At 33.4% G+C, this 23,418-nt stretch overlaps 3 protein-coding genes and 2 long non-coding RNA genes across 5 annotated transcripts; 3 read left to right on the top strand and 2 right to left on the bottom strand.

The window, feature by feature from the left end:
* Positions 1–2,384: 2,384 nt before the first annotated feature.
* On the top strand, positions 2,385–3,550 carry LOC124440543. The gene is made up of 3 exons (XR_006946674.1): positions 2,385–2,550; positions 2,978–3,084; positions 3,162–3,550. It is a non-coding gene; the product is annotated as an uncharacterized LOC124440543 (long non-coding RNA).
* A 1,160-nt stretch (positions 3,551–4,710) lies between these two features.
* Positions 4,711–7,480, bottom strand: LOC124440030 (phospholipid phosphatase 1-like). Its single transcript, XM_046990356.1, has 3 exons — positions 6,996–7,480; positions 6,003–6,259; positions 4,711–5,451 (listed from the first exon to the last, which is right to left on the bottom strand). Exons 1-3 carry the CDS (start codon positions 7,280–7,282, stop codon positions 5,129–5,131), a joined length of 867 nt encoding a protein of 288 aa, XP_046846312.1. The 5' UTR covers positions 7,283–7,480; the 3' UTR covers positions 4,711–5,128.
* Positions 7,481–7,564: 84 nt separating this feature from the next.
* On the top strand, positions 7,565–12,275 carry LOC124440031 (NADH dehydrogenase [ubiquinone] 1 alpha subcomplex subunit 11-like). Its single transcript, XM_046990357.1, has 4 exons — positions 7,565–7,778; positions 8,557–8,664; positions 9,116–9,235; positions 11,958–12,275. Exons 1-4 carry the CDS (start codon positions 7,691–7,693, stop codon positions 12,068–12,070), a joined length of 429 nt encoding a protein of 142 aa, XP_046846313.1. The 5' UTR covers positions 7,565–7,690; the 3' UTR covers positions 12,071–12,275.
* Positions 12,276–13,556: 1,281 nt separating this feature from the next.
* LOC124440029 (store-operated calcium entry-associated regulatory factor-like) lies at positions 13,557–21,186 on the top strand. The gene is made up of 11 exons (XM_046990355.1): positions 13,557–13,858; positions 14,242–14,426; positions 14,780–14,890; positions 16,748–16,845; positions 17,124–17,231; positions 17,412–17,470; positions 17,651–17,716; positions 18,830–18,895; positions 19,243–19,282; positions 19,685–19,941; positions 20,915–21,186. The coding sequence occupies exons 1-11, from the start codon at positions 13,771–13,773 to the stop codon at positions 20,938–20,940; spliced, it is 1,104 nt and encodes a 367-aa protein (XP_046846311.1). The 5' UTR covers positions 13,557–13,770; the 3' UTR covers positions 20,941–21,186.
* A 152-nt stretch (positions 21,187–21,338) lies between these two features.
* Positions 21,339–22,348, bottom strand: LOC124440033. Its single transcript, XR_006946531.1, has 2 exons — positions 22,273–22,348; positions 21,339–21,495 (listed from the first exon to the last, which is right to left on the bottom strand). It is a non-coding gene; the product is annotated as an uncharacterized LOC124440033 (long non-coding RNA).
* Positions 22,349–23,418: the final 1,070 nt, after the last annotated feature.

Raw genomic sequence — 23,418 nt, forward strand, 5'->3', positions numbered from 1 at the left:
CAACTGGTCAATGGTCACAGCTATTAACATAGCTGAACTAAAAAAGAATTCAATTATGTAAATTTTTCTGCGTAACTTACTTTGCAAACATTACGTTTGTAAAGAAATGATAATACAATACTACTCTGAAATATTTATAGCCGGACTAAAACTTGCAGACCAAATATGCCACTAGTTTTAGTTTGGTCGAAATTTTGTCTGTATTCACTAGTATTTATGTAGATATAATTTACACTAAATAAGAAGAAATGAGTGACTTGTGACAAAAAATTACCCTTAAGGCCGATTTCCATTACAGTCGTTTTTCCCGCGCTCGCCGAGCGGACCCGTTTTAGCAATCGTACGCGCGTTGAAAAACAATCTTCATTGAACTTTTTTGCACGCGCTACTTTCAAAACTATTCAAGATGGCAGCTTTAAATAGAAAACTATTGATACTGATATTATTAAGGCGGCGATTACCAAGAAGGAAATACAGAAATCGAATTTGGGTAAAGCAAATCTATTTAGATAGAAAAAAGGCGCATATCACACTTTAGTACGTGAGGCAATGTTATTCGACCATGAACTTTTTTTCAAATGTTTCGATTGACACCCAGCACATTTAAAAAACTACTTGGTTTAGTTGCCCCAAGCATAACACGCGAGGAAACATGACGAGAAGCCATTGGGGCATACGAAAGCCTGACATTAGCACTGAGGTACCTGGTCACTGGTGATGTCTTCATAACAGTAGCAGGCCACAACAGTTGGCGATTGGTTGATTTTAATCACCTGCTCAATGGTTCTCGCGACATCGCCAAGAAAGTTGAAAATTTTTAACTTTCGAAGCGTGTGCGCTAGTGTACGCGGCGTCCGAGAGAAGCCACTGATGTAGCTTATAGCGCATGCTCAAACGTGTACGCTCCACGCGCGCGGCAAGGCGACCGTAATGGAAATCGGCTTTTACGTAGGTCCGGCTACTTTGTCCTGCTTTAATTGTGTTGGTCGGATGTTATATCTTGCTTTATCAGAGTGATAGATAAAATATACCCAGCAAACAAACATACCATATTGTTAACAATGCAAGTTGCCTAATTTTAAATATTAAGTTCTATTGAATCAATCGAATATTAAGTTCACAAATTTTATTTGAAAAGTGCGGACATTTAACTCTCCCCTGATCTTATTTGCCAAATGGTTTATCAACATTGATAACACATTGAACTAGAATAGACGTGGGAATTGACTTGGATGAACCACGATTGAACTAAAATAGACCTGGAACAACAAGTCAAATAAAGGTAAGACTGAAGTGAGTACCAAATTTTATGTTAAAATGACGAAATACGTTTAAATGACTAAAACATCGTGTTAACAGTGCATTGACCTCCGAAGAGTTTTATATGAAAGTATTGACACACCCACTACTTCATTAGTTAAAGAAAATATGCACTTTGACAAAATGTTTTATTTCATCTTAACCAATGTTAGCTTGATAGTTCATAAAAGGATTTTTTTCACTGCATGATAACGAATCATGACTATAGCATGGTTCAAGATCTGATAATTAACGTTCGCAGTTTGAAGCACGAACTGCTATGTCAACTGTTAGGTTTTGTGACGTAGCCATCTACCTTCTTTAGTATATATTGACTTAGACCAACAAATAGAGATATCACAGATAACTATTACGATCACATTTAATGTTCAACGTCAATGTCTATGGTCTACGATCTGTCTTACAATGGTTAAACTATTTCTATTTAAAAAAGATATTACGTATGGACATATTTGTTTCTTTACTAAATATGGTTATTTTACAATCAACGGAAAGCTATATGGAGCTATAAAAAATATTGTGATTATTGCACATAAGTATCTCTTAAAATAATCATTTAGTTACACTTGATGTGATTATTTACTTATTACCAGAAGAATATAAGAGCGTATCTTAATAATAACATATTGGTTTCCACATTTTGGCATTTCTTTCATTAAACTGTCTATTTGTCCTTCCTAATTAAAGTGCGCTCTTAACTTTATTTTAGAAAAACTTATCCAACATTATGACTTTCTTACAGTGGCGTTAGCCAGCGCTCAAATTTGGTAGTGCTATGTAAATTTCAGGTCTTTATCATTATTCTTTTAAACTCTATTAATTTCTTTAGAAGTCTACTGTTTTTCAGTACAGTGAGCGAACACAAAAAAATTTACATAGCACGACTTAACTTGCTGGCTGGCTACGCCACTGTTTTCTTATGGTGTTGTTTCTTTAATGAGATTATAGAAAGGGGTCTGAGGGTTTTTTAGATACATTAGTTTTTCAAACGAATCATGGAATTGTTTAAGACAATGTTTAAAAAATTTTCTGTATCTTGTGGCTTGCTCAATCACGATTCATGATCATAAGGTTTTTTATGATCACGAGTTTATCGTGTTGGAAAAGTTGATCGGCTGATATATGTACTTTAAACCTAATCAAAAAGCAATTTAATTAGTTTCATCCTATCTTGCGCAGCCTGTTTATCTTCAACAATATAGTTGGTAAATAAATACAAGCAAATATCAGGTATTATATCTGTTTTCCTTTATTTTTAATGAAGGTAGCTATTACCTTCACGGTCGTCCCATGTTGTTAAGAATTATTTGTTAAAAATGTTTTTAAAAATTATGGTCGTCCCATGTTGTTAAAAATTATTTTACTATTTGCATTCTTAAAGTACTTCTCAATTGTAAAGAAAAATATAATTTTTTCTATTATCTTACATGAAAACCAAAATTTACGTCTATTTGTAATGAAGACAAATACGCTTTTCAGAGCAATATTTAAGTTTGTAACCCTTACCAAATCTCTGTTATAGAAAATATAATTGATATTGTAATATTCAGAATAACCAGTTAACAAACTCGTGTGCCCCATTTGTTTACTCGTGAGCTTTGACATTTTGAGAGTATATAGTTTTTATTTTCTGTTCAAACTTAAACTGTCCTTTTAGGTACGACGCTATGAATTATTTGACATTTGTCATTTTTGTTTTGGCTTTTTCTCGTTTTTGTTTACCTCATCTGTTCACAATCGTTAAACAAGATAATGAAAAAGCAGGTGGGTAATTTACTTTTTTACAAGTGGAAAGGCAGGTTTAATTTAATCAGTTATTTTTGCTTATTACGTATTTATAGGCACAACACTCGACCCTTGCCTATGCACAGACGGTACTCAAAGAGTCGGTGTAATACGCATGTTTGCTTGTTATACCTCAGAAAAGACTTGTGGACCTGGGAAAATACCTTTAACTCTTTGCTGCATCTTAGTGTAACGCACTTTCAACATTGACTGATCTTCAATCGAACCAGTATATAAATCACAATGAACTGTAGGCTTCAATTATTGTTTAATGGTTGAATCATGTTAAATTAATTCATTTGAAATCAAAGACAATCTGAGTTTAGTTTATCTTGAAAATTACAATGTAGTTCAAAAATACTTTGCAATAATGAAAGTAAACGTTTAGCCTGCTCGCAGCCTAAGTGACGAAATTGAGGCTGCGAGCAGGCTAGTAATTAGTAAACGCCACACGAGTATAATTTATTTAGCAAAATGGAGAACAGTGCACCACTAACGATTATATTTTTTGGAGATAGGGGATAAATTTGCAATGCGCGGGGTGTATAAAAAGTACTCAGCCGATCTTTAATATCACAGCCGATCTTTAAAATTTACATGTTTCATCAGTAATAAATCTCAGAAGGCGTAAACTCAATTGAACTGAGTTTCTGGCCTGAGCCTGCACCTGCAAAGCTGCAGTACAAACCATGAAACTACTTCAATAAAGTAAATGTTGGAAGTTTACTATTGTTCATGGTGTATCAATAAAAATTAAACTTAGATTTACTTTGTTGATACGCAGAAATTGTGGCAAGAAACAGTTTGTTTTTTCATAATCGTACAAGGTTCATTTCTTATCATTCTCTGCAGATTGCACATAGTACTATCGCCTGCCACTTAGCAGAATTACTTAGATTTAAAGACTGCTCAGTGCGGTGCAGGAAAAAAAGAAAATTTTTTAATTTTGCAAGCTCAATAATCTTTCTGCTCAAAACTGCAATATGAACTATAACAGGTAGAAATGGACAGTTTAGTGGCGCGGATTGTATAGAAGTGAGCAAGTAATTCGTTTATTTTTTCAAGTGTAAACGGGATTCATTATTTGCTAATGCTCAACAATGAAGTTGTTCTGCAGGTTTTGCAACATTTTGATATGCAGGAGGAGAGGGTGGGGGGAATCAGACATCTTTATGTGTTTAAGATAGAATTCCAGCACGTTGTGCGTGTATGAGCTGTTACAGATCATCTTCGAGAACTGTTTTGCATTAGAATCATCGCGTGCCATCATGAAGTGGAGTTGCACCTCAATCGTTTGATCTTATACCGTGTCTTAGTTTTTTTGGAGGTAATCAAAATCCAAGTTTCACAGACCCCCAACTTATACTTATTGTAAAATTTGTCGCAGAATAAATGGTTAGTAGCGAGTAGCTACTCTAAGTTTTCCAATTCCCATCGCTGGTGTCATTGCATTTCGCGCAACCTTTCTTGCTACTTACACCATTATTGCTCATACTTCCATAAAACCATAATGAAGAGATATTTTTTTTATCATTGCATTCATATTTTTCCAATAAAAACCACATCGTTCATTCTAGTATTTATAAACAAGACTACGCACAAGAGTACATCAAAAATAAATTGGTATATTATTTCGATACACATCGTAATGTACCGTTTTTGCAAACGGTTTCCTTCGTTTTGCTTTGAGGTAATTGAGAATTAAAAGCAATATAAGATGGACTATTGAAGTGGCGCAAGTAATAAATCAAAGATGCAAGAATTGATCAGCTACAGCCTGAAGATAGCTGCAACAACTATCCGTCGGCATTATGAGAAAATCCTTTCATAAATATGCCATAAACATTGTATAGCTACGTATCTAATTCTCCCCTTGCTTGCAGCAAGAGTTTCTTTTTGCTTTATGTGTCACCTCAAAAATATTGTCACGGTTGTAGCTAATCAGGCCTTGAATAAGTTGAATATTGTAAACTGTTCACACTTGCATAAAATGCCCGTATTTGTGTTAAGAATACAGCTAAAATCAAGAGGTTCCGTCACTTTCAATATCTCCAGGATGTTGAGGATTAGGTCTTTCTTCATAATGATCACGATCAGTCGGTGTGATGTTGGAAACGTGGCGAAGTTCTAACACCCGAAATATGAAGAACAACGCGATACATGTGCCTATGAAAAAACCAGTTAAAACATCACTCCAATGGTGCTTATAGTCTGACACACGTGACAAGCCACATAGCACAGTAAGTAAGAGCAGGACAAACTGGAGTAGAGGTTTAAATAATGTCATTGTCGAACAATATGTCATGCGCATTTCAAGGTACAGGATGAGGAACACCATACAGTAAGCTAAAGAAGATAAAAAATTGGAATGTTTATTCTTCTGCAAATTTTAATTATTTTTCATTAATAAAATTCCTAGGGTATCATATAGTGGATCTTTGGACAGTTGTTCACCATTGATTAACTGAAACTTACAAAACTTTACTACCTATGCACAACATTTAAAAAACTTTTTTCACATGATGCAGTACTTTTAATAAGGAAACTTTACCAATGTGCTCTTTAATTAATTTAAATTTCTTTCAAAGCAGTATTAACAATATTCATTTCTGAACCCCTAAAAGTCAGCGAGGGAGCATTCCCCCTCACGCCCTTGATGACTTTTAAGAATGCATTAGCCTGTAGGATCAACATTGACATACAAACAAACAACAGTACATATTGTTGATAGTATATACATATGTATATGGTTGTCATTTAAATTTGTTGAATGCTTTGGCAACCCAATGCAATTCAAAAAATTAAATAATTATCAGACCAGGTATTTAAAATTGTTTCATCTCTCAAATGCTCAAAAATATAGTACAATCACAATTCCCTAAATGTTTTCTCTTTACCTGCAAAGGAAGAATGCCCAGAAGGAAATGAAAGTCTTGCTTCTTTAACAAGATGTTTATCTCCCGTGCATTCATAATTCATAATAAAGTTCTTTTTAAAACCAGTTGTGCAGTTAAGCTTAGAAAAGTCTGGTTTACAAACGCTGAAGAAGTGTGGACGTAATCTGCCAATTGTGTATTTTCCTACATCTGTCAAAACAACATTAACTGCTGCTCCAACCACAAAAAATGTTATCACGATACACAACCATCGAAACCTATAAGAACATATTTCTTATGTAACGTTACAGTGTGATGAAGATTTTAGGTAGAATGGTAAAAATGCATCAAATTACTAAGTCTGATATGAATACAGAAATGTTTAATTGTGAGACAATCAAAGGATTTAACATATTTCCAAATGTTAATGCCAAAACCTTTTTTTAATGAGCAGCCATACTAAACAACTAAGCAAGTTCAGTACTCCAGTATGCAGATTCTCAAGTCTTTGCACCTCAAAGCTAGTAAGTTAAATTATATACCTTCAAACATATAACTAATGATCTCAATTACAATGCCCTAATTGGCTGTATTCAGATTTATCATTTTGAGAAAAGAAAGTACCAATCGAAGGCTTATGTCACAAAACTTTACAGTGCTGTTTTCATCAGGAATGAATGCAGAATGATTTTTTGTGGGGGTGGGTGGGTGGTGTGGTTCTTTTGTTTAGGCTATTTTGATACATTGGTGTTATCAAAGGCCCTGAGCCCTGAGGCCCATGTCAGATGTTTTGTTAATTTGTTTTGATATTATAGCATAATTAGGAGATCATTTTTGGAAGTGTGCTCGGTCAACACAAATAACAACTGCTTTTGCTTATACTTCTCTGCATATCATTTGTTTAAATTTGCAACATGTATTTGAAAGTGCAAATGCTATTTTTCCTGCTAATAAAATCTATAACTGAAACATTGTCTTGGTAAACTAATAATATATAATTTTTTCAGCACGTACCATTGTGATTTGTAGAATCGCTTTTTTTCATCCTTTGTCGACTTCCAAATTTGTGGCCATTCAATAATTGTTATAGATATAACAGGTAGGAGTAAACCCACAATAGCAGCTACGGAGGAAGGTACAGTTGAATCTTTGTAAGGCTTGCTAATACTCTCATCATCACAGAAGAATCCTCGATGATACGGTTCGCCAACGCTCGAAAACAATATTACAGTGACCAAAAACGACAAAAGGCAGACAAGATTAAACAAGAAATGTTTCGGTATGTTAAACGTCATGGGCATGGCGATTCCCTTTGATTATGCAATAGGTACAATTAAATATTTACAGAATTGTCTGTCGTTGTATTTGTAACAAACAACGGTATACGTGTCTGTTTCTAAAATAATTATTTTACTTTTAAATGAAAATATCAAAACTATTGTTCACGAGCATTGGTGCATTAAACTGAACCACCGAGGCACTGAAAGGTCCAAACCAACTCTCAACTTTGTCTAAGTTTTTTCTTTGAAGCACAGACATAAATTTCTTTTCCGATTAATTACGTTTAATACCGAACATACTAGCCGACCGGGGACCGAGCTACATGAATCTTTGACCATTGATGTGTAAATTTTTTATTTATAATATACATTTTAGTTAGTACGAAGTCCTAAATCTTTTCGTGAGTAGTTGCTTTTAAATGGTTAAAGATGAGCTTTGAGTTAACTTTGGACGAATTCGATGGCTCTCATTGCATTGATCGGGTAGCTTCTTTTGGAGGAAATGCTGCCATTGCAGGTTTATGATTTTCTAAACTGACCTTACAAGTATTTAACTTGTTGAATAACAGGTTTTCGCAAAATTATGGCAGATCTGTGTATTTGCACAGGTTTACAGTCTATAATTTGTATAATATTAAATATCTACATACATTACCATAGATGAGCCTTCAACATATACATTAGTAACATATATTGTTCATAATCATAAATCATAACCAATAGATATGTTATGAATTGAGCTGCTACATTATATTTTGCGAAAAGTAGGATCCTTTAATGGATCTATTATAACTTTTGAAACTATTATGTCTCTAGAAAACACACAAACATTTAACGAGACTGAAAAGTTAGTTAACTGCACACATGATTGGTGCAAACTTTGCAAGAAATTGTGCTCGTCACAAGTAATACAAACTTTCCAGATTGGTATATTGAACAAGGTTAGGATTTCTAGATAGCTGCTTCATGACAAAGCTTGTCCGCAGACACTAGTTTTTCTAAGATTTAGGATGCTTTCGTTGGTTGCCATGTTGGTAGAAGGTTCCATGTACTGAAAAGAATATTTGTTGATTTTACATATAGCTGTTAAGTATTGACACTTTGATCAAACCTACCAGCATGGCTGCATTGACGTCACATGAAAGTACTCTATATTAATGACATATTCATGTGACTTTCATACACATTGACGATTGTTGTTTTTCTTACTATAAATTGAGACTTTTTTACAAGAAGCTTACAGATTGTAAAGCATTAGTATGACCATCATTGATTATTCAATATTTTATTTTTAGGAGCCATATATGGAAGTGTGGCTGCAGCCTTCATGACACCTGCTCCACATCCCAAACCAAATATTATTCAAGCTTTAGGATTAGTCAGTCGGTACTCAATATTAATTGGTAAGATGTGCATACCTGATACCAGTGTATTGGCTATCGATTATTGGTTGAAACTGTATTGAATAACAAACCTGAAAGTCTTATGGTTGTTTTGAAACATAAACTTTCTGCTCATGTGATTCATAAAATAGAAGTGTTGAAATGTCTAAAGATGAGAAACCGGCTATGTAATCTGGGCTAGAATCTGGGTTACATAATCAGTAATTTTTCAGCATTTTGCTAACAGATATGTTGAAGCCTGAGATTTTTAAAATTTTACTGACCAGTGTTAGATAAAGTGATAATTGGTCCAGATTTTGTATATGTGTGTACATAAACAATAGGGCATAGAATGGTAGAAATGTGGACAACATCGTTTGTTTTCAAGAAAAATGAAGCGTCAATTGTCAGAGGTCTTGATAGTGGAACATACGTAATTGGATTTATTTTTAGTTCTCTATAATTTCCCTAGGCAGTGCAGGGGCTCTGTTTGCTGGCTCAACTTGTGCTTTGGCTTCAGTACGAGAGAAGGATGACTACATAAATTGGGCATTTGGTGGTGCTTTAGCTGGTTCCATATTTGGAATGAAAGGTAATTGCTACACACCTTCAACTTATCTACAGCACAATGCATGTGTACCATATATTACGTATACTTAATATATTCACTACATCATACTTTATTGAAGTTATACCAATCAGAGCTTAGTGAACTAAAAACAGCATGTTTTGCATTCAATATGTAATGTTTCATTTGACAAAATTCACAAGAGGTGGATAAAAAAAGAAACTTCTCATATAAAATGATCGTTGTGCGTTGTGTACGGAACTCTTCATTCTTTGAGTAATGTTATAAAAATAGAATCATACTGTTAAAGAATAAATGAAGCAATTGTGTAATTTGACAATTGTCAACTGTAACTTTAATTACTCCATAAAAAGTAGAAGAATAAAAAAGAAATACTTAGCATGCGTATTGTTGAAACAAAAACATTGTTCTGAAATAACAGTTGCGATGAATAGGCGAATGTTCAATGGCATAATATTATTCACGTATCCTACTGTTAGTCAAAAAACAGTTTATGATAAAGTTTGTAGTCCCTTAGATTTTACAATAGGTTTGTAACAAGCACAAACGTAAAGTTGCATGCATAATTTTTTATTTTTTACCCATTGGCAACAATGTGTTTTTACAGCCATTCGCAATTGACCGTGAGGCGTGCATAAATTAAACGTTTGTTGTAGTTAAAAAACTGGACGTTACTATACAGCTAACTTGACGTTACTAACAGTTAACTTGACGTTACTATACAGTTAACTTGACGTTACTATACATCTAACTTGATGTTGCTATACAGCTAACTTGATGTTGCTATACAGTTAACTTGACGTTACTATACAGCTAACTTGACGTTACTAACAGTTAACTTGACGTTACTATACAGTTAACTTGACGTTACTATACATCTAACTTGATGTTGCTATACATCTAACTTGACGTTACTATACAGCTTACTTGACGTTACTATACATCTAACTTGATGTTGCTATACAGCTAACTTGACGTTACTATACAGTTAACTTGACGTTACTATACATCTAACTTGACGTTACTATACAGCTAACTTGACGTTACTATACAGTTAACTTGACGTTACTATACATCTAACTTGACGTTGCTATACATCTAACTTGACTTTACTATACAGTTAACTTGACGTTACCATACAGTTAACTTGACGTTGCTATACAGCTATCTGATTGTTTTTAAGGCGTAACCCTGAGATAGCATTGGTTAATAACAAAGTGTTGCTCCACGAATCTACGACAAAGACACACCAATATCAACGTCTTTCCATAGTTGCCAAATTTCGACATGTCAAGGGTGTTTATTAAATAAAACAACATTTTCCATAACTTAACGCGTACTCCTTAGCAACAATGAGTTAGCCGTTAGTAAATTCAAGTTTTGAAACTGTAACAAAGATTTAATTTATGCACGCCTCTGGGTCAATTGCAAATGGCTGTATAAGCTTTGTTTCTAAAGCAAAGACTTTTGCGTAAACTAAACTAAATCAATTTTTTAACCCGTCACATACATCCATTCATGTTTTAAAGTAAAGATGTGATTTGTTGGGGGTTTCTTTCAGTTCACCCTCTGATTATTATTGTCTTAATATATATTATACAAACTGTGATCTATGCATTTTAATTTGGAAAATTTTATTACCAAGTGTGTAAAAATGAGTGGAAGTGATTTCCAAAATTTGACATAATTTCCAATCTCTAATTCTTCTGTATTAAAATATTTTACGTTATCTCTTTCAATGGTTTTGTCATCGCAAATTTATACTGGTTACATGTACGTGTGATGTATTTTTTCCATGTATATATTGTCGGCCTAGAAATAACTACATATACTAAAATAGGCACGCAGTGCGTACACGTTGATTTCCTTCTGTTGCTTTAATTACAATTGTTTATGAAAAGCTTTATGGAAATATCTTTAGCGGCGTCCCTGGGTCATTTTCTTTTGTGGCAACAAAAATGAGTTACGAAAATAAGTAAATTAACGATTTGCAATATATTGTTCTTTACTGCGACACTTTGCTTTCCTACAGAAATGTATTTTGTGCTCATCTTTTTCGGAAAAGAATCAGTTTTTAACATTTGAATATTCTTTGTACACCTTTAGATTAAATTTTATGCCATCTGTTTTTGCTCGCGTGCTTACATGTGCAAATTAAGTGCCCCATCGCCCAAACATACAATAGTAGTGGCTTCCTCAAGAAATCTAATAAATAATAAACTTTAATGATGAATTCATACCACTTCAAATAGAAAACTACTTTTTGGTAAAATCTTATATCTTTAACAATTTATCTTTCAAAGCTTAATATGAGCTTTGTAGTTTTACCAAGTTTCAGAAAAATAAAAATAAAATTATACGCGAAATTGCTACGATTTTTGTATTCATTGAAAATTACATAGTTTATGCAGCAATATCCAGTCAAGACATACGTAGAGATCATACATATGGAAGCCGGTCGTCTTCTACATTTCCAGTGTAGCATAATGGTTTGGCACAAAAACCACTGTATTACATCGTTGATCGTAGCTAAATTTCTATCGTATGTGATATCTTAATGTCGTTCATTCTATGTGCCCTGCTTGCGTGAACATTTTTAGCTGTTCTCAGGCCAGACTGCGATGACTTAGAACTTTCTTGGTTGTAATCATTTGGTAATATGCCGCACTTGTTCCGATAGGTCGTTGTTACGAAGCGAACCTGTCACACTATAATTTTTTTTCAGCTCGAAACATACCAGTGGGCCTTGGCTGGGCATGCGCACTTGGTACCCTGGGGGCTATGGTGAAATATACTGAAGTTTACAAAGATCCCCTGCCTCGAAGAGAGATGCCTTGATTTTATCTGTTACAGTACGTACTCATTGAATGGAGAGAGAAGAGTTTGATATTTTCAAATCATTGCCGATTTCTCAGGCTTAACGATCTAAAGAAATAAAAATTTTATTCTGAACTTGTTTTATCTGGAAGTATTTTTTCGTTGCCTTGTAATACTGTTGTGAATAAAATTTGTGGTATGTTTAATAAAGATTTCAACAACTTTTCTCTTTAGTAATTTAATAAATTGCAGCAAATAAGGCATAGCGTGTGTGTGAAAAAGCGGCACGATTTCCAAAATAGGTGAGAATATTAGCATTTTTTAACGATGTGTGGAATTGTGTTTGTTAACATTACTCTTCATAAAATATTCATATAATTTACTTATGCATTTTATAATTTATATCCTTGATTTCTGAATAAAACCACAAATACTTATCTCTATCGTGGTTTTAAGGTCATCTCCAGTGATTTTTGTGCAAATGCTATACGCAATTTTTGACTAGCCACTCTGATACGGTTGGCAGAAGCAATTCCCCCCCTGAATAGATTTTTAAAAATGCATTCATTCCAACAAATGCATTTCGAAATTCGTTTACTTAGTGTTACCAGCATGGCATGCCCGCATCATACGTAAAGCAAAGTAAACACACACAACCATAGATATTCTACCGTGGACTGAAAGAAAATCGATTACATGCTTGACGTCGCAATAATGGCAGTAACATCTCATCTTGATCTTTGATGGGAATTAAGAAAACGACAACCTCGACGGAAGTCGTACTTTTATCATGAACACGACGTATTGTAAAAAATCATATAAAGTTAACCTTGTTCTGTACGTAGAAGGGCTATGTCATAAGGATTAAAGGAATGCAACTACATTGAAAGAAATTTAAAATTGCTGAATTGGCGAAAACTAATTAGTAGATTTATGAAAACTGGGATGACTTTTTCTTCTATGATTAATGGTCCTTACTCCTTAATCAGAAGATATATCGTACTTCATTGAAAAAATATAAGCAAACATACCTAGGCAATATTTGAAAAGAATTACAACAACTTTGGACAACTTTAAAAAAACTGAAAAATTAAACATTCCGAATTATTTTTTTCAATACATCAAAACAATTTCTTTAAATTCATAATTGATGGTTCAGTTTTCGCAGACAACATTTAATTAAAAAGAATTAGAAGCTGAATAGAAGTACTTTTTAATCATGGAAATATATTAACTCCAAAAAATCTTGTTCAATCCGATAACAATAAAGCAAAATCTGTGCGAAAAAATTTCGTTAGGATCTGAATCGTGTGAATTTGTACACATAGTTAAAGGAAGATTCAGGACAATGCATGAAAAAAATATTGCTTTTAAACCGTAATAAACGTATTATGTATGTCAAACAATATTTGTACAATTTCAAATTGTACATCTATTCTATTCTTGATTGAAGCAAATGCAATACAATTTCTTTCGACCAATGAAATCTTGTCATTTATCATCCATGTAAACATTACGTCATTACTACACTGTCGTCCATTTTATAACGCCGTATATGTTGACAATTTCCAAGTGCGAAAAGGTGGTATCGTTTTCTTTCTCTGAAAATTTGCTTCATTCAACAGACGTGTTTTGAAAAGAGCAAGCTAGGCTTTCATTCACAAATTTATTTTGAGTTGAATTTGTCGTGGAATGTTTTGCATTTCATTATTCATTAAATAATGGAAGTTCCATCAATGTCTGGAATTCTCTCAATTCAGTTTTTTCTTTTGTTGATTTGGCTCATTTTGAGCGAGTACTTCGTTGCTGGTGAGTTAGTTAAGTTGATAATAAGGATTACGTTAAATTTAGTTGATTGGTTTTGCCAAATCAAGTTGGATTCCCATGTTTTGTCAAAAATGGCCGAGTTTGACATCTTGTGCTTTTACATAAACACTTGAAGGCTGAACGTCTTGTTCACTCTGCACTCACTGGACAGTTACTTTTCTCGATAAAATTTCACACGAGCAGCATTTGAAGCAATGTAACTCAATAATTTGTTTGTTTTGTTTCTGTTATTTATATTACAAAACTGACGTGTATCAAATGTCATTGAAAGCTTTGTGTTCCTCGTTGTTTACAAAGCTATCCCAATATTTTCATGTAAGATTTCCTACTTTTCAGACAGACTGCGACCACATTATTCATTACAGGTAGTGACAAAGTTCGTCTTCGTGATATTGAAGTACTTACCCTATACCAAGGCAGAATGACTAAAGGAAGGAGAAGTACTCCCATTCCTCAGTTAACATGCACAGGTGGCTCTGCTGGTTGTTCAGCATTTATTCCAGAGGTCATACAATGTTATAATCGGGGATGGGATGGCTATGATGCCCAGGTATGCACCACAAGCTCTGTTAGAGTTCATTCTAGAGGTCATTTATTATTACTTTGAATGTGTGGTAAGGCTGTATAAATATTTAAAGATAACATTGACTTTAAGGCACTTCAAGTTGCATCTAGTTAATGCTTTGAAATGTATAGAAGAAACAAATTCCAAAGAGTGAATTAAGTCATCTTGAAAGTCATTTTTGAAAAGATGGCTGTATGTATTCTTTAGAATTTGTTTCTTTCTGTACACACTGAAGAGTGCCAATAATTGATGCAACAGATTTGAAAAACCTCATTGCAGGAAAGTTTTGGATTTGCTATCGTAAACATTAACTGTTGTGAATTCTCCTTTGTATCAAGTGGGAATGTAAAACAGACATGGACTACAAGTACAGATTTGGCAAGATTCAAGTAAACTGTGAGGGATATGATTACCCTGATGATCCTTATATACTTCGAGGCTCCTGTGGGGTAAGCTCAATTACAGTGGTAAAACCAGCCTGATTTTTTACTCCCACAATGCAAATTTTTTTCGCAAAACTTATTTGTGTTTTTTAGAAATTAATTAGGTATATTTGTTTCCAGTGAAATGTTTCCAGTGAAATGTTTCAAGCAGAAATGTTTCCAGTGAAATGTTTCCAGTGAAATGTTTCCAGTGAAATGTTTCCAGTGAAATGTTTCCAGTTAAATGTTTCCAGTGAATGTTTCCAGTGAAATGTTTCCAGTGAAATGTTTCAAGCAGAAATGTTTCCAGTGAAATGTTTCCAGTGAAATGTTTCCAGTGAAATGTTTCCAGTTAAATGTTTCCAGTGAATGTTTCCAGTGAAATGTTTCCAGTGAAATGTTTCAAGCAGAAATGTTTCCAGTGAAATGTTTCCAGTAAAATGTTTCCAGTGAAATGTTTCCAGTGAAATGTTTCCAGTAAAATGTTTCCAGTGAAGTGTTTCCAGTTAAATGTTTCCAGTGAATGTTTCCAGTGAAATGTTTCCAGTAAAATGTTTCCAGTGAAATGTTTCCAGTTAAATGTTTCCAGTGAATGTTTCCAGTGAAATGTTTCCAGTGAAATGTTTCCAGTGAAATGTTTCCAGTGAATGAACACAAAAATATTTGCATAATTGGAGTAAAAATAGACTGGCATTGCCATTGCTTACTCAACTATTTAGGGAGTTTGTTTGGTTAATTAAAAAATTAGGTTTATCGGTTATTTTGAATGGGAACCAATTATTAAATCCATGCTGGTATATGAACTCAATTGCACAGGATGTATTTCCTGATATATTGGTGAAACTTTGCGCCATTTTTCCACCAGAATTAGGGAACATACCACAACAGACAAAAACTCTCATATCTACCGACACCTTCTTAAATCTCATCATTGATACAGTGAAACCTCATTCTCCCTTAAAATCAAAGAAGCACTTTTTGAGCCTATGTGATCACGCTTTGTAGTAATTTTTACATGATGAATTTGATGAATTTTTAAGCATTTTCTCAGGAACTAGGAAATTTGATTGTGAGAGCACTGTTTAAAAGTATTAATGCCATCTTGTATACGTAATTTAGTCGTTTAGTAAACAACAAAACGATCGATACTCCGTAAAAAATTTCTCCCTCAGTGAAAATTTCTCATCACCTCAAAAAACCTGTAAATTTTCTAAATCATTGGGAAACAAGCGAAATTGAAAATTTCTCTTCATATAAAGATTCTACTCCTAAACAATGCAAAAGTTCAATGGTTTACAAATTTAATTGGGATGTGATGCCTCATATTTTGGGGAAACATACAAATCTTCACACACGAATGCAAAATCTGACAAATTTGAGGTTTTCAGTCATATATGCCTTTATTTATTGTATTATTTTTATGTGTAATTTTCGAAAAGTTCGCATAATCTACTGATGGCTGTCAGTAATTTAGTCTTTTTGATAAACTTTACATATATATATATAAGCTTGTCACAAAACTACAGCAATTTTTGGATGTTGCCTACATTGTTTTGTATTAATAATCTACGTATAATATATATTATACGTTATTATAACTGTAAAGACTTTAAAGTCACGCGATGATCTTGATGTTGTTTTATTCAGATGATCTTTTGAATTTCTAACTGATTTGCATGGTTTTTATTTACGTCATTTATGACTAGGAAAGTTTTATGATGAAAATGTAAGGGTAAATTTGCCTTCAATTCATGTTCCTGTGCCCGCACATTATAGTTTGTGAATACTTCTTAGACAAGAACATCGTGAGTTATGAAACTACAAATTTGCTTTTAACTTGAAAGAAACAGGTTGTTAAACAATTATTGCGATTTACCTTTCTAGTTGCAGTACTCCATTGAATTGACAGATAAGGGGTACGCAAGGAAACGTTCCTCAAATAATCAGGGATGGAGAAATTATGAAAGAGGAAGTCGAACAAGGTAAAAGTAAATTGATTATTTTGCATGAGTTTTTTTTATACAAAAAAATTTTTTAGCATTGCATACTGCCATTATCAAGGTCTGATAATGATATCTGCTGTATTAACCGAATGAGATTTGTCATCTAGTATACGTATATTTCATAAATGAAGATGTATACTTTCATACAGAAAAAAAAGTAAACAAAACATGTTTTTGAGAATGACCATAAATTTTCGGCTACCCACATTTTGAGGTATATTTTTAAAAGATGGTTAACATGAAATCCTTGTCTTTAGGTATAGCAGCATTGGTTCATCTGGCTTTGGTGATTTGTTTATGTTTGTTTTTGTTGCTCTAATTTTCTTTATGCTGTTCAAGACGTGTGTCAGCAACCGAAATAATTTATATCCTTTATAGCGTTTAATTATATTTTCCTCCTCTAAGACACAATAGTATAAACCGTTATTGGGCATAGCTACGTGGTGCTTATTAATCTATCGAGTGAACTTCTCAAATCAAGTTTAACGTGTCTATGAGTATATTTCAGCTCATAGCAATCTTTTATCATCCTTAACAATCCATAAAGACAACGAAACAATGTCCCATCCTTACAATCCAGATCCTAATTACAGAGGTACTCAAGGTAGGCATCTCCTTCTTTTCTCTCTCTTTAGCTTGTTTCTATTTGTGTTTTAATCCATTCCTCTGCTCGTTGTATATTGTATGTTATATAACATCAGTTACGCGTAAGTGCTTATTTTCATTCGTCATAAATAAAAGTTTTACGGGAAATTTTTATTTAGTTTACCATTGTTTATTTTAGGATCAAATGGGCCACCTCCCCCTTATAGTGCGGACCCTCCTGGCTTTAAACGAGAGCATGCAAGAGGTTTGTTGACCATTGGGCTTTGGGGGATGTGGAACTATGCTTCGGAAATGATCATCAAATTTAATATAAGATTTTGTCATCTTTGCTAGTTAATAATGAACTTGATTTGTTCCCTTCAATTTTTCTCAATGTCTGGTAATTTAGGACTTCGAATGTTACCAGCTATTAGTCGTTGTGTTTGTCTTTTTTTAACGGTGTTTCGTTTCTGTCCAATCATATCTACCTACGTAGCAGTTACAACACAATATTTCACACTATATTCAATAAACTGCAGACACTAACGCTGGCGTTTTAGCGGAAATACGAAAAAATTTACAGACTGATTCATACATTATCTTTAAAAAAGCACGAAATCTTTTGCTACGTATATACGAAAGAATTGCTTATTGTTAGATTTGAGATGTTGTGAACTAACTTTCTTTGATTTCTGCATGCTTTACGTATGTCTATCCAATTATGTACCCGCGTTCCTCTTTAAGTGTAGATTTTGTTTATCGACATTATGTTAGAATGCTTTGACTACATCGATCAATGAATTTTCATTTTGAATTTTTCTTTTCTTAGAAAATGAATTTCACACGTATTTGACATCCTTTTAAAAGAATTAACATATTCTTTTTGTGTGGATTTTTATTCTACACTGCTTTGCACATTCTCAGTCAACAGAACGGAAAACTATAATTTCTCATGTGTTTTATCGAAAAATATTTTAGCTAACATGCAAAGTTTCTGTTACAACTACGGTTCATATATACGGAAAAGCATTTCATCATGAACGTTTATTTTAACCTGAAGCATTTCATCATGAACGTTTATTTTAACCTGAAGCATTTCATCATGAACGTTTATTTTAACCTGAAGCATTTCTTCATGAACGTTTATTTTAACCTGAAGCATTTCATCATGAACGTTTGTTTTAACCTGAAGCATTTCATCATGAACGTTTGTTTTAACCTGAAGCATTCTTCGTGGTTTTGCTAAGAGGAAACTTGCCCATTTTTGTAGTAAATTGTTACAGGTTATGATGAAACTTGAAAGCACATTATTCATCTATTTTCATTGCGTGAAATTACTTAAGAAAATTACAAGTAACAGTTGTATCATTGTTGACAGGAACAGAACGAACAGCGGGCTCAGGAACATCAACAGAATCAAGTGGTTATCCAGGATTCTGGACAGGTGAGGATTAATACTCGTATTCTTTCAATTTTAATCACAAGGAAATTTTATCTTTTTGACAAATGATGTTAAGATATGCATGAAAAATATCTGTTTCATGATACTTTTGTAAAAAATATGTTCAATTTACAGAGAATAAATGACGTTGCGCGATAACAAATTTCACATGATGCTCATGTTAAAAAAACAATATCTACGTATCTCCAGAATATTATTGTTAGATAAAAAACGTTTGTGTTGTGTAGTGAAATGTCTGTATTTGTGTCTGATGAGTAGAAGTACATAATGCGTTGATAAAAATAAGATTTTTACGCAATGTCTAATAATGTTTTGTTGATTAAAATTAGGAGCTGCAGCTGGAGGATTGCTGGGATACCTTTTTGGCGGGTAAGCTGACATCCAGTGGGTAGCTAAATTTGTATTATCAAAAACTTCATTTTTTACTATGTTTTTGTTTCGCAATTTTTTTAGATTTGTTTTGTTTTCATTTGAGCGTTATAGTGTTAACACACACTTGTTGAGAACTAAAAATTTAGCTATTTACATAAACCTTGAAATTTATTTTTTCTCTCAGAGGCCGCGGGATATTGATAATTGACGAAAGATACATTCTTATATGCATGCTCGACGTTATTTGTTTCTATTGAAATAAATTATAACCTCCTTTTTGATTATCAACTTGCTGCCGACCACCGTCCCGTTTTTTGATACATAATTTGGACAACAAAGTTTATTTTTATCTAAGTCGATCCTAAGATGTAATTTTTAAATAAAAGTTTTTTTTTAAAGAGGAAGCAGAACCAACTACTATCAAAATCCTTATAACAGCGCTTGGGGTAATGGTTGGAGGGGACAACCTTATTACGACACACCGTCATACCATAACACTGGTCACTATGGCAATATTGGTGGCTTTTTTGGCAACTGGTTTGGAGGAAGTGGGTCTTACCGCCCTTCTCATTCTTCATACGGATTTTCATCATTTGACAGCTCATCATCCAGATCTAGGTCGTCGTCCCCGAGTAGCGGAAGCCGAACCGCTTCAGGTATGTATTTCAATACTTTGTGTAATAATACCAAAAATGAAGTCTGGAAAGACTCGTTCGTTTTATGAATATTGTCTCGCAAAAATAGAAAGTTGGATGACATTAAAACTACGACTCTACAAGACGGACTGTTGCCTAAAATCACGTACTTAAACTTCATTTTTATCATGATAGTGTGCTCGATGTATAAAATATACTTCGCATTCCCTCGTGACAGTTCTTGTTTAATGGGATGATTTAATTTCTTGGTGAACCAGATGATTATCAGTGGTCAAAACAAAGTTATAAATGTTTAAAAAGATTTTTGCTAATGTCGGTTGGTGCGAGTTTTCCTGGAATGTTTACGATGTGTACACTTGTTTGTTGCTGGTTTTCCGGTTTTTCAGGAAAGGGCTTTCTAGCCAAGTCACAGTATTATTTGTTACAGTGAGGTTGAATGAACTTTTCATTTGGCTAAAGCCATTAATTTAACAATTCTTCTGCTGTGGAATATGAGGAGCGAGATCTCGCTAGTCGAGAAGGAAAATCTTTTCATCAAATTAATATTTTTCTGATGGCAACATCTGATACTGTACTCGCATGTTTTTTATTATGTGTACATTGAACCTCGTAAGAAAGGCGACTAATGTTGCAATTGTAGTTATTGTTGTACCAGCAGCATTTTAACGTAAGTTTTAATTATTAAAGAGTTGACTTAGTCAATAGTAACATGAAGTATTTTCAAACTCAGAGAAAATGTATGGTAATTTCAGAAAATGATAACATAATGATTTCAAATGTGCAGTGAATGATTTCCTTTATGATTTTTGGTTATCCTGTTGCAATAAAAAGAACTGAAAGTATTGGAGTACGTACATGTACTTTCTCAATTTCATGTGATATAAATTTTGAGACTGCTCTCCCCCCAATCCGTCTTTGCGAAATTCAGTTTTGAATCAAATCATTCATTTTTTGTGTATTCTTCTTCATTAAGGTATGGGAGGTACTTCAAGACGATGAGTTAAAATACGACGACGGAGAAGGATTTAATGCCAGCTGTATTATACTTTCTATTGCAGTCCAGTTCGGTTTGTAGTTGATTATAGTTGATCAAACTGTGCCGTGTAAAATATTTACTAAAGCTATATTGTCGATTCACGCGCAAAGGTGTCAAATAATTGTTAAACGTAAGTGAAATGTTGCACAAGTTGTAGTATAGTTTTTGTGATTACCTTGTTTAGAAATAAAAATCAAAATGACTCGTGCTGTGTGTATCCGTTTCTTTTAACTTATGTACTTTATTGCTCGAAAAATAGGCAATCGACATCCATTCCATTTTGTTCACCGTGTTAATAATTCGTGGCACCATCGTCTTCCTTCTCCTGGACAGTTGGATTTAAGACAATTTGACATTGCAACATGAGAGAAAGGCTTTTATTTTGCAATTGATCAAGTGTACTAATATCAAGACTACCGTTTAGTTGCTTTTTTACAGAAAATAGTTGATGGTTTTCAAGTGCTTGGATTACCTGATCCACTTTCTTGTTGACTTGCACCATGTTTTGCGTTCAAATGCTAAAAAAAAATATAATTTGTGGGAGGTAAGGTACTATTACAACTAATTTAAATATAATCAACAATAAAGTTGTATCTCATGTCACTTATTTTTAGTTCTATTCCGAGCTCTTAATTTTTATTGTTTTGTCTAATCTTTCTATCTTGCTTATTTCTCCATCTCCACTACGACCACTAAATCTACCATTTCCACCACACTCTTCATGATCATTCTTGCGTCTATTAAACCAACTCCCTACAGTTATATTCTTATCTCTGATTTTGTTTTTACCTCCACATCTGGTTGCCACAATTTCAAAAAAATCGATCTAAAAGCCTATGATATACATGATCAAATCAAAGAGTAATCAACATTTAACTGCATTCTAAGGTTTTCGTAATTTTTCATCAGAAATAGACTGGTGGCTCGCTCACGACGGCTAGTACCCACAATATCTATAATAAAATATACTATTGTATTTACCACTAACATGGCGGCCGTGCCAAAACATGCAAACCAAACCGTGCAACCACGTATTTAAAGACATGGTATGTTTTCAACCCTCACCATTAAAATAATAACCGTAAAATGCGATCATTCACAACAATGAATACGTATATTGCAATAAAAAGCTGAAAAACCGTCAAACGAGAGCACGGTTGAAAAATAAAACAAAAGCTAAAACGTATACATAAGAGTTGCATCACAAAAATTCGAATTCGGATTTGGGGTTCAATAATGTAGAATGTATTTGAAATTGAATGTATTTTATATCTTTTTTAAGCCCATTTATTCACCTTTCAAATGACATGTTGTCTCATCTTTCAGTACCAAAACGAAGGAGTATAAATAACTTTACCGCCACTGCAAATTGCATAAAATCTTAAGGATTATTCTTTTTGCGATGTGACCATGTGCAATCTCGGTGGATGGGCTCAGCAAACAGTTGGTACTATAAGCACATTTTAAATCACAAAAAATTGCGTGAATACTATGGAATACACAATTCCTGCGTTGATCTACTTCATTTTATGCCTTAATATTTGACACGCTACCTACGTGTACTTTGTATTCCTTGAGTACTAATTTTTGTTTCTGCAAATATCTTTTTCGTTAGTATTTTTATTCTAGAAAATGTGTTGTAATTGCGCAATTGCAGACTCGCTCGCCAAAAAATATACTTGCTAGCCATTATTAGTTATTGAAAGTGTTCGTTTATCATATAGATATTACACAAATGCTAATGATCTGTCACCACGTATTTGAATTGTGTAAAATGCTAATGTATAACTAAATGGTTTTCGTATTATGATGAGCTGATCAAAACACGGGGAAATTAAGTGAGAGCTTTTAAAATCACTCAAAACACGATCAAACTTACTTCCCAAGTGTGTGAAAGCTGTCGTATGTATGGACAACAAGAAAATAATAAAAATTTACGATATTTACATATAACTAACAGGTACTCTCGAAAAGGCATCAAAAATACTAATAATGTTATTAAGCATATATTATAAAAAGCGATGTTTGGTAAATTTTAAAATGCTTGTCATTTGGCGTTGGAAAAGGCAAAATGAAGTATTACACTGTTTATCCTTTCATGACTTTCTTTTACAACTCTTTTTCAAGCACTTTAATAGTATTGAAAACACGCATGAAAACTAAATTCAAAATGAACTCGGGTGAAAACTTAATCTTAAGTGGGCAAGTTATTTTGTCTTCTTGTGTTTCCAGCTGTTTTGTTTTTGTTGCCATATGACAACGTTGCAAAGAATCTTCATCAGATTTTCCAATAGATTTTATAAAAACAGTACATTTTAAATAAGCATTGCTGTAATAAATGCCATCATGTTTACGTAGTTGAGCATCCATGTATATAAATTTTTTTACAGACCTTACTTTTTTAATAATATCTTGTGTCATAACAACATTTCATGTTTGCC

Source organism: Xenia sp. Carnegie-2017, unplaced genomic scaffold (assembly GCF_021976095.1).
Source record: "Xenia sp. Carnegie-2017 unplaced genomic scaffold, XeniaSp_v1 HiC_scaffold_2, whole genome shotgun sequence".
NCBI lineage: Eukaryota > Metazoa > Cnidaria > Anthozoa > Malacalcyonacea > Xeniidae > Xenia > Xenia sp. Carnegie-2017.

Coding starts and splice junctions, on each gene's coding strand:
- LOC124440030 (XM_046990356.1), bottom strand. CDS start 7,282: ATGCCCATGACGTTTAACATACCGAAACATTTCTTGTTTAATCTTGTC. Junction 6,260..6,995: donor CGATTCTACAAATCACAATG/GTACGTGCTGAA, acceptor ATGTTCTTATAG/GTTTCGATGGTTGTGTATCG. Junction 5,452..6,002: donor TGGGCATTCTTCCTTTGCAG/GTAAAGAGAAAA, acceptor TATCTTCTTTAG/CTTACTGTATGGTGTTCCTC.
- LOC124440031 (XM_046990357.1), top strand. CDS start 7,691: ATGAGCTTTGAGTTAACTTTGGACGAATTCGATGGCTCTCATTGCATT. Junction 8,665..9,115: donor TCGGTACTCAATATTAATTG/GTAAGATGTGCA, acceptor TAATTTCCCTAG/GCAGTGCAGGGGCTCTGTTT. Junction 9,236..11,957: donor TTCCATATTTGGAATGAAAG/GTAATTGCTACA, acceptor ATTTTTTTTCAG/CTCGAAACATACCAGTGGGC.
- LOC124440029 (XM_046990355.1), top strand. CDS start 13,771: ATGGAAGTTCCATCAATGTCTGGAATTCTCTCAATTCAGTTTTTTCTT. Junction 13,859..14,241: donor GAGCGAGTACTTCGTTGCTG/GTGAGTTAGTTA, acceptor TATTCATTACAG/GTAGTGACAAAGTTCGTCTT. Junction 19,942..20,914: donor CGGAAGCCGAACCGCTTCAG/GTATGTATTTCA, acceptor TTCTTCATTAAG/GTATGGGAGGTACTTCAAGA.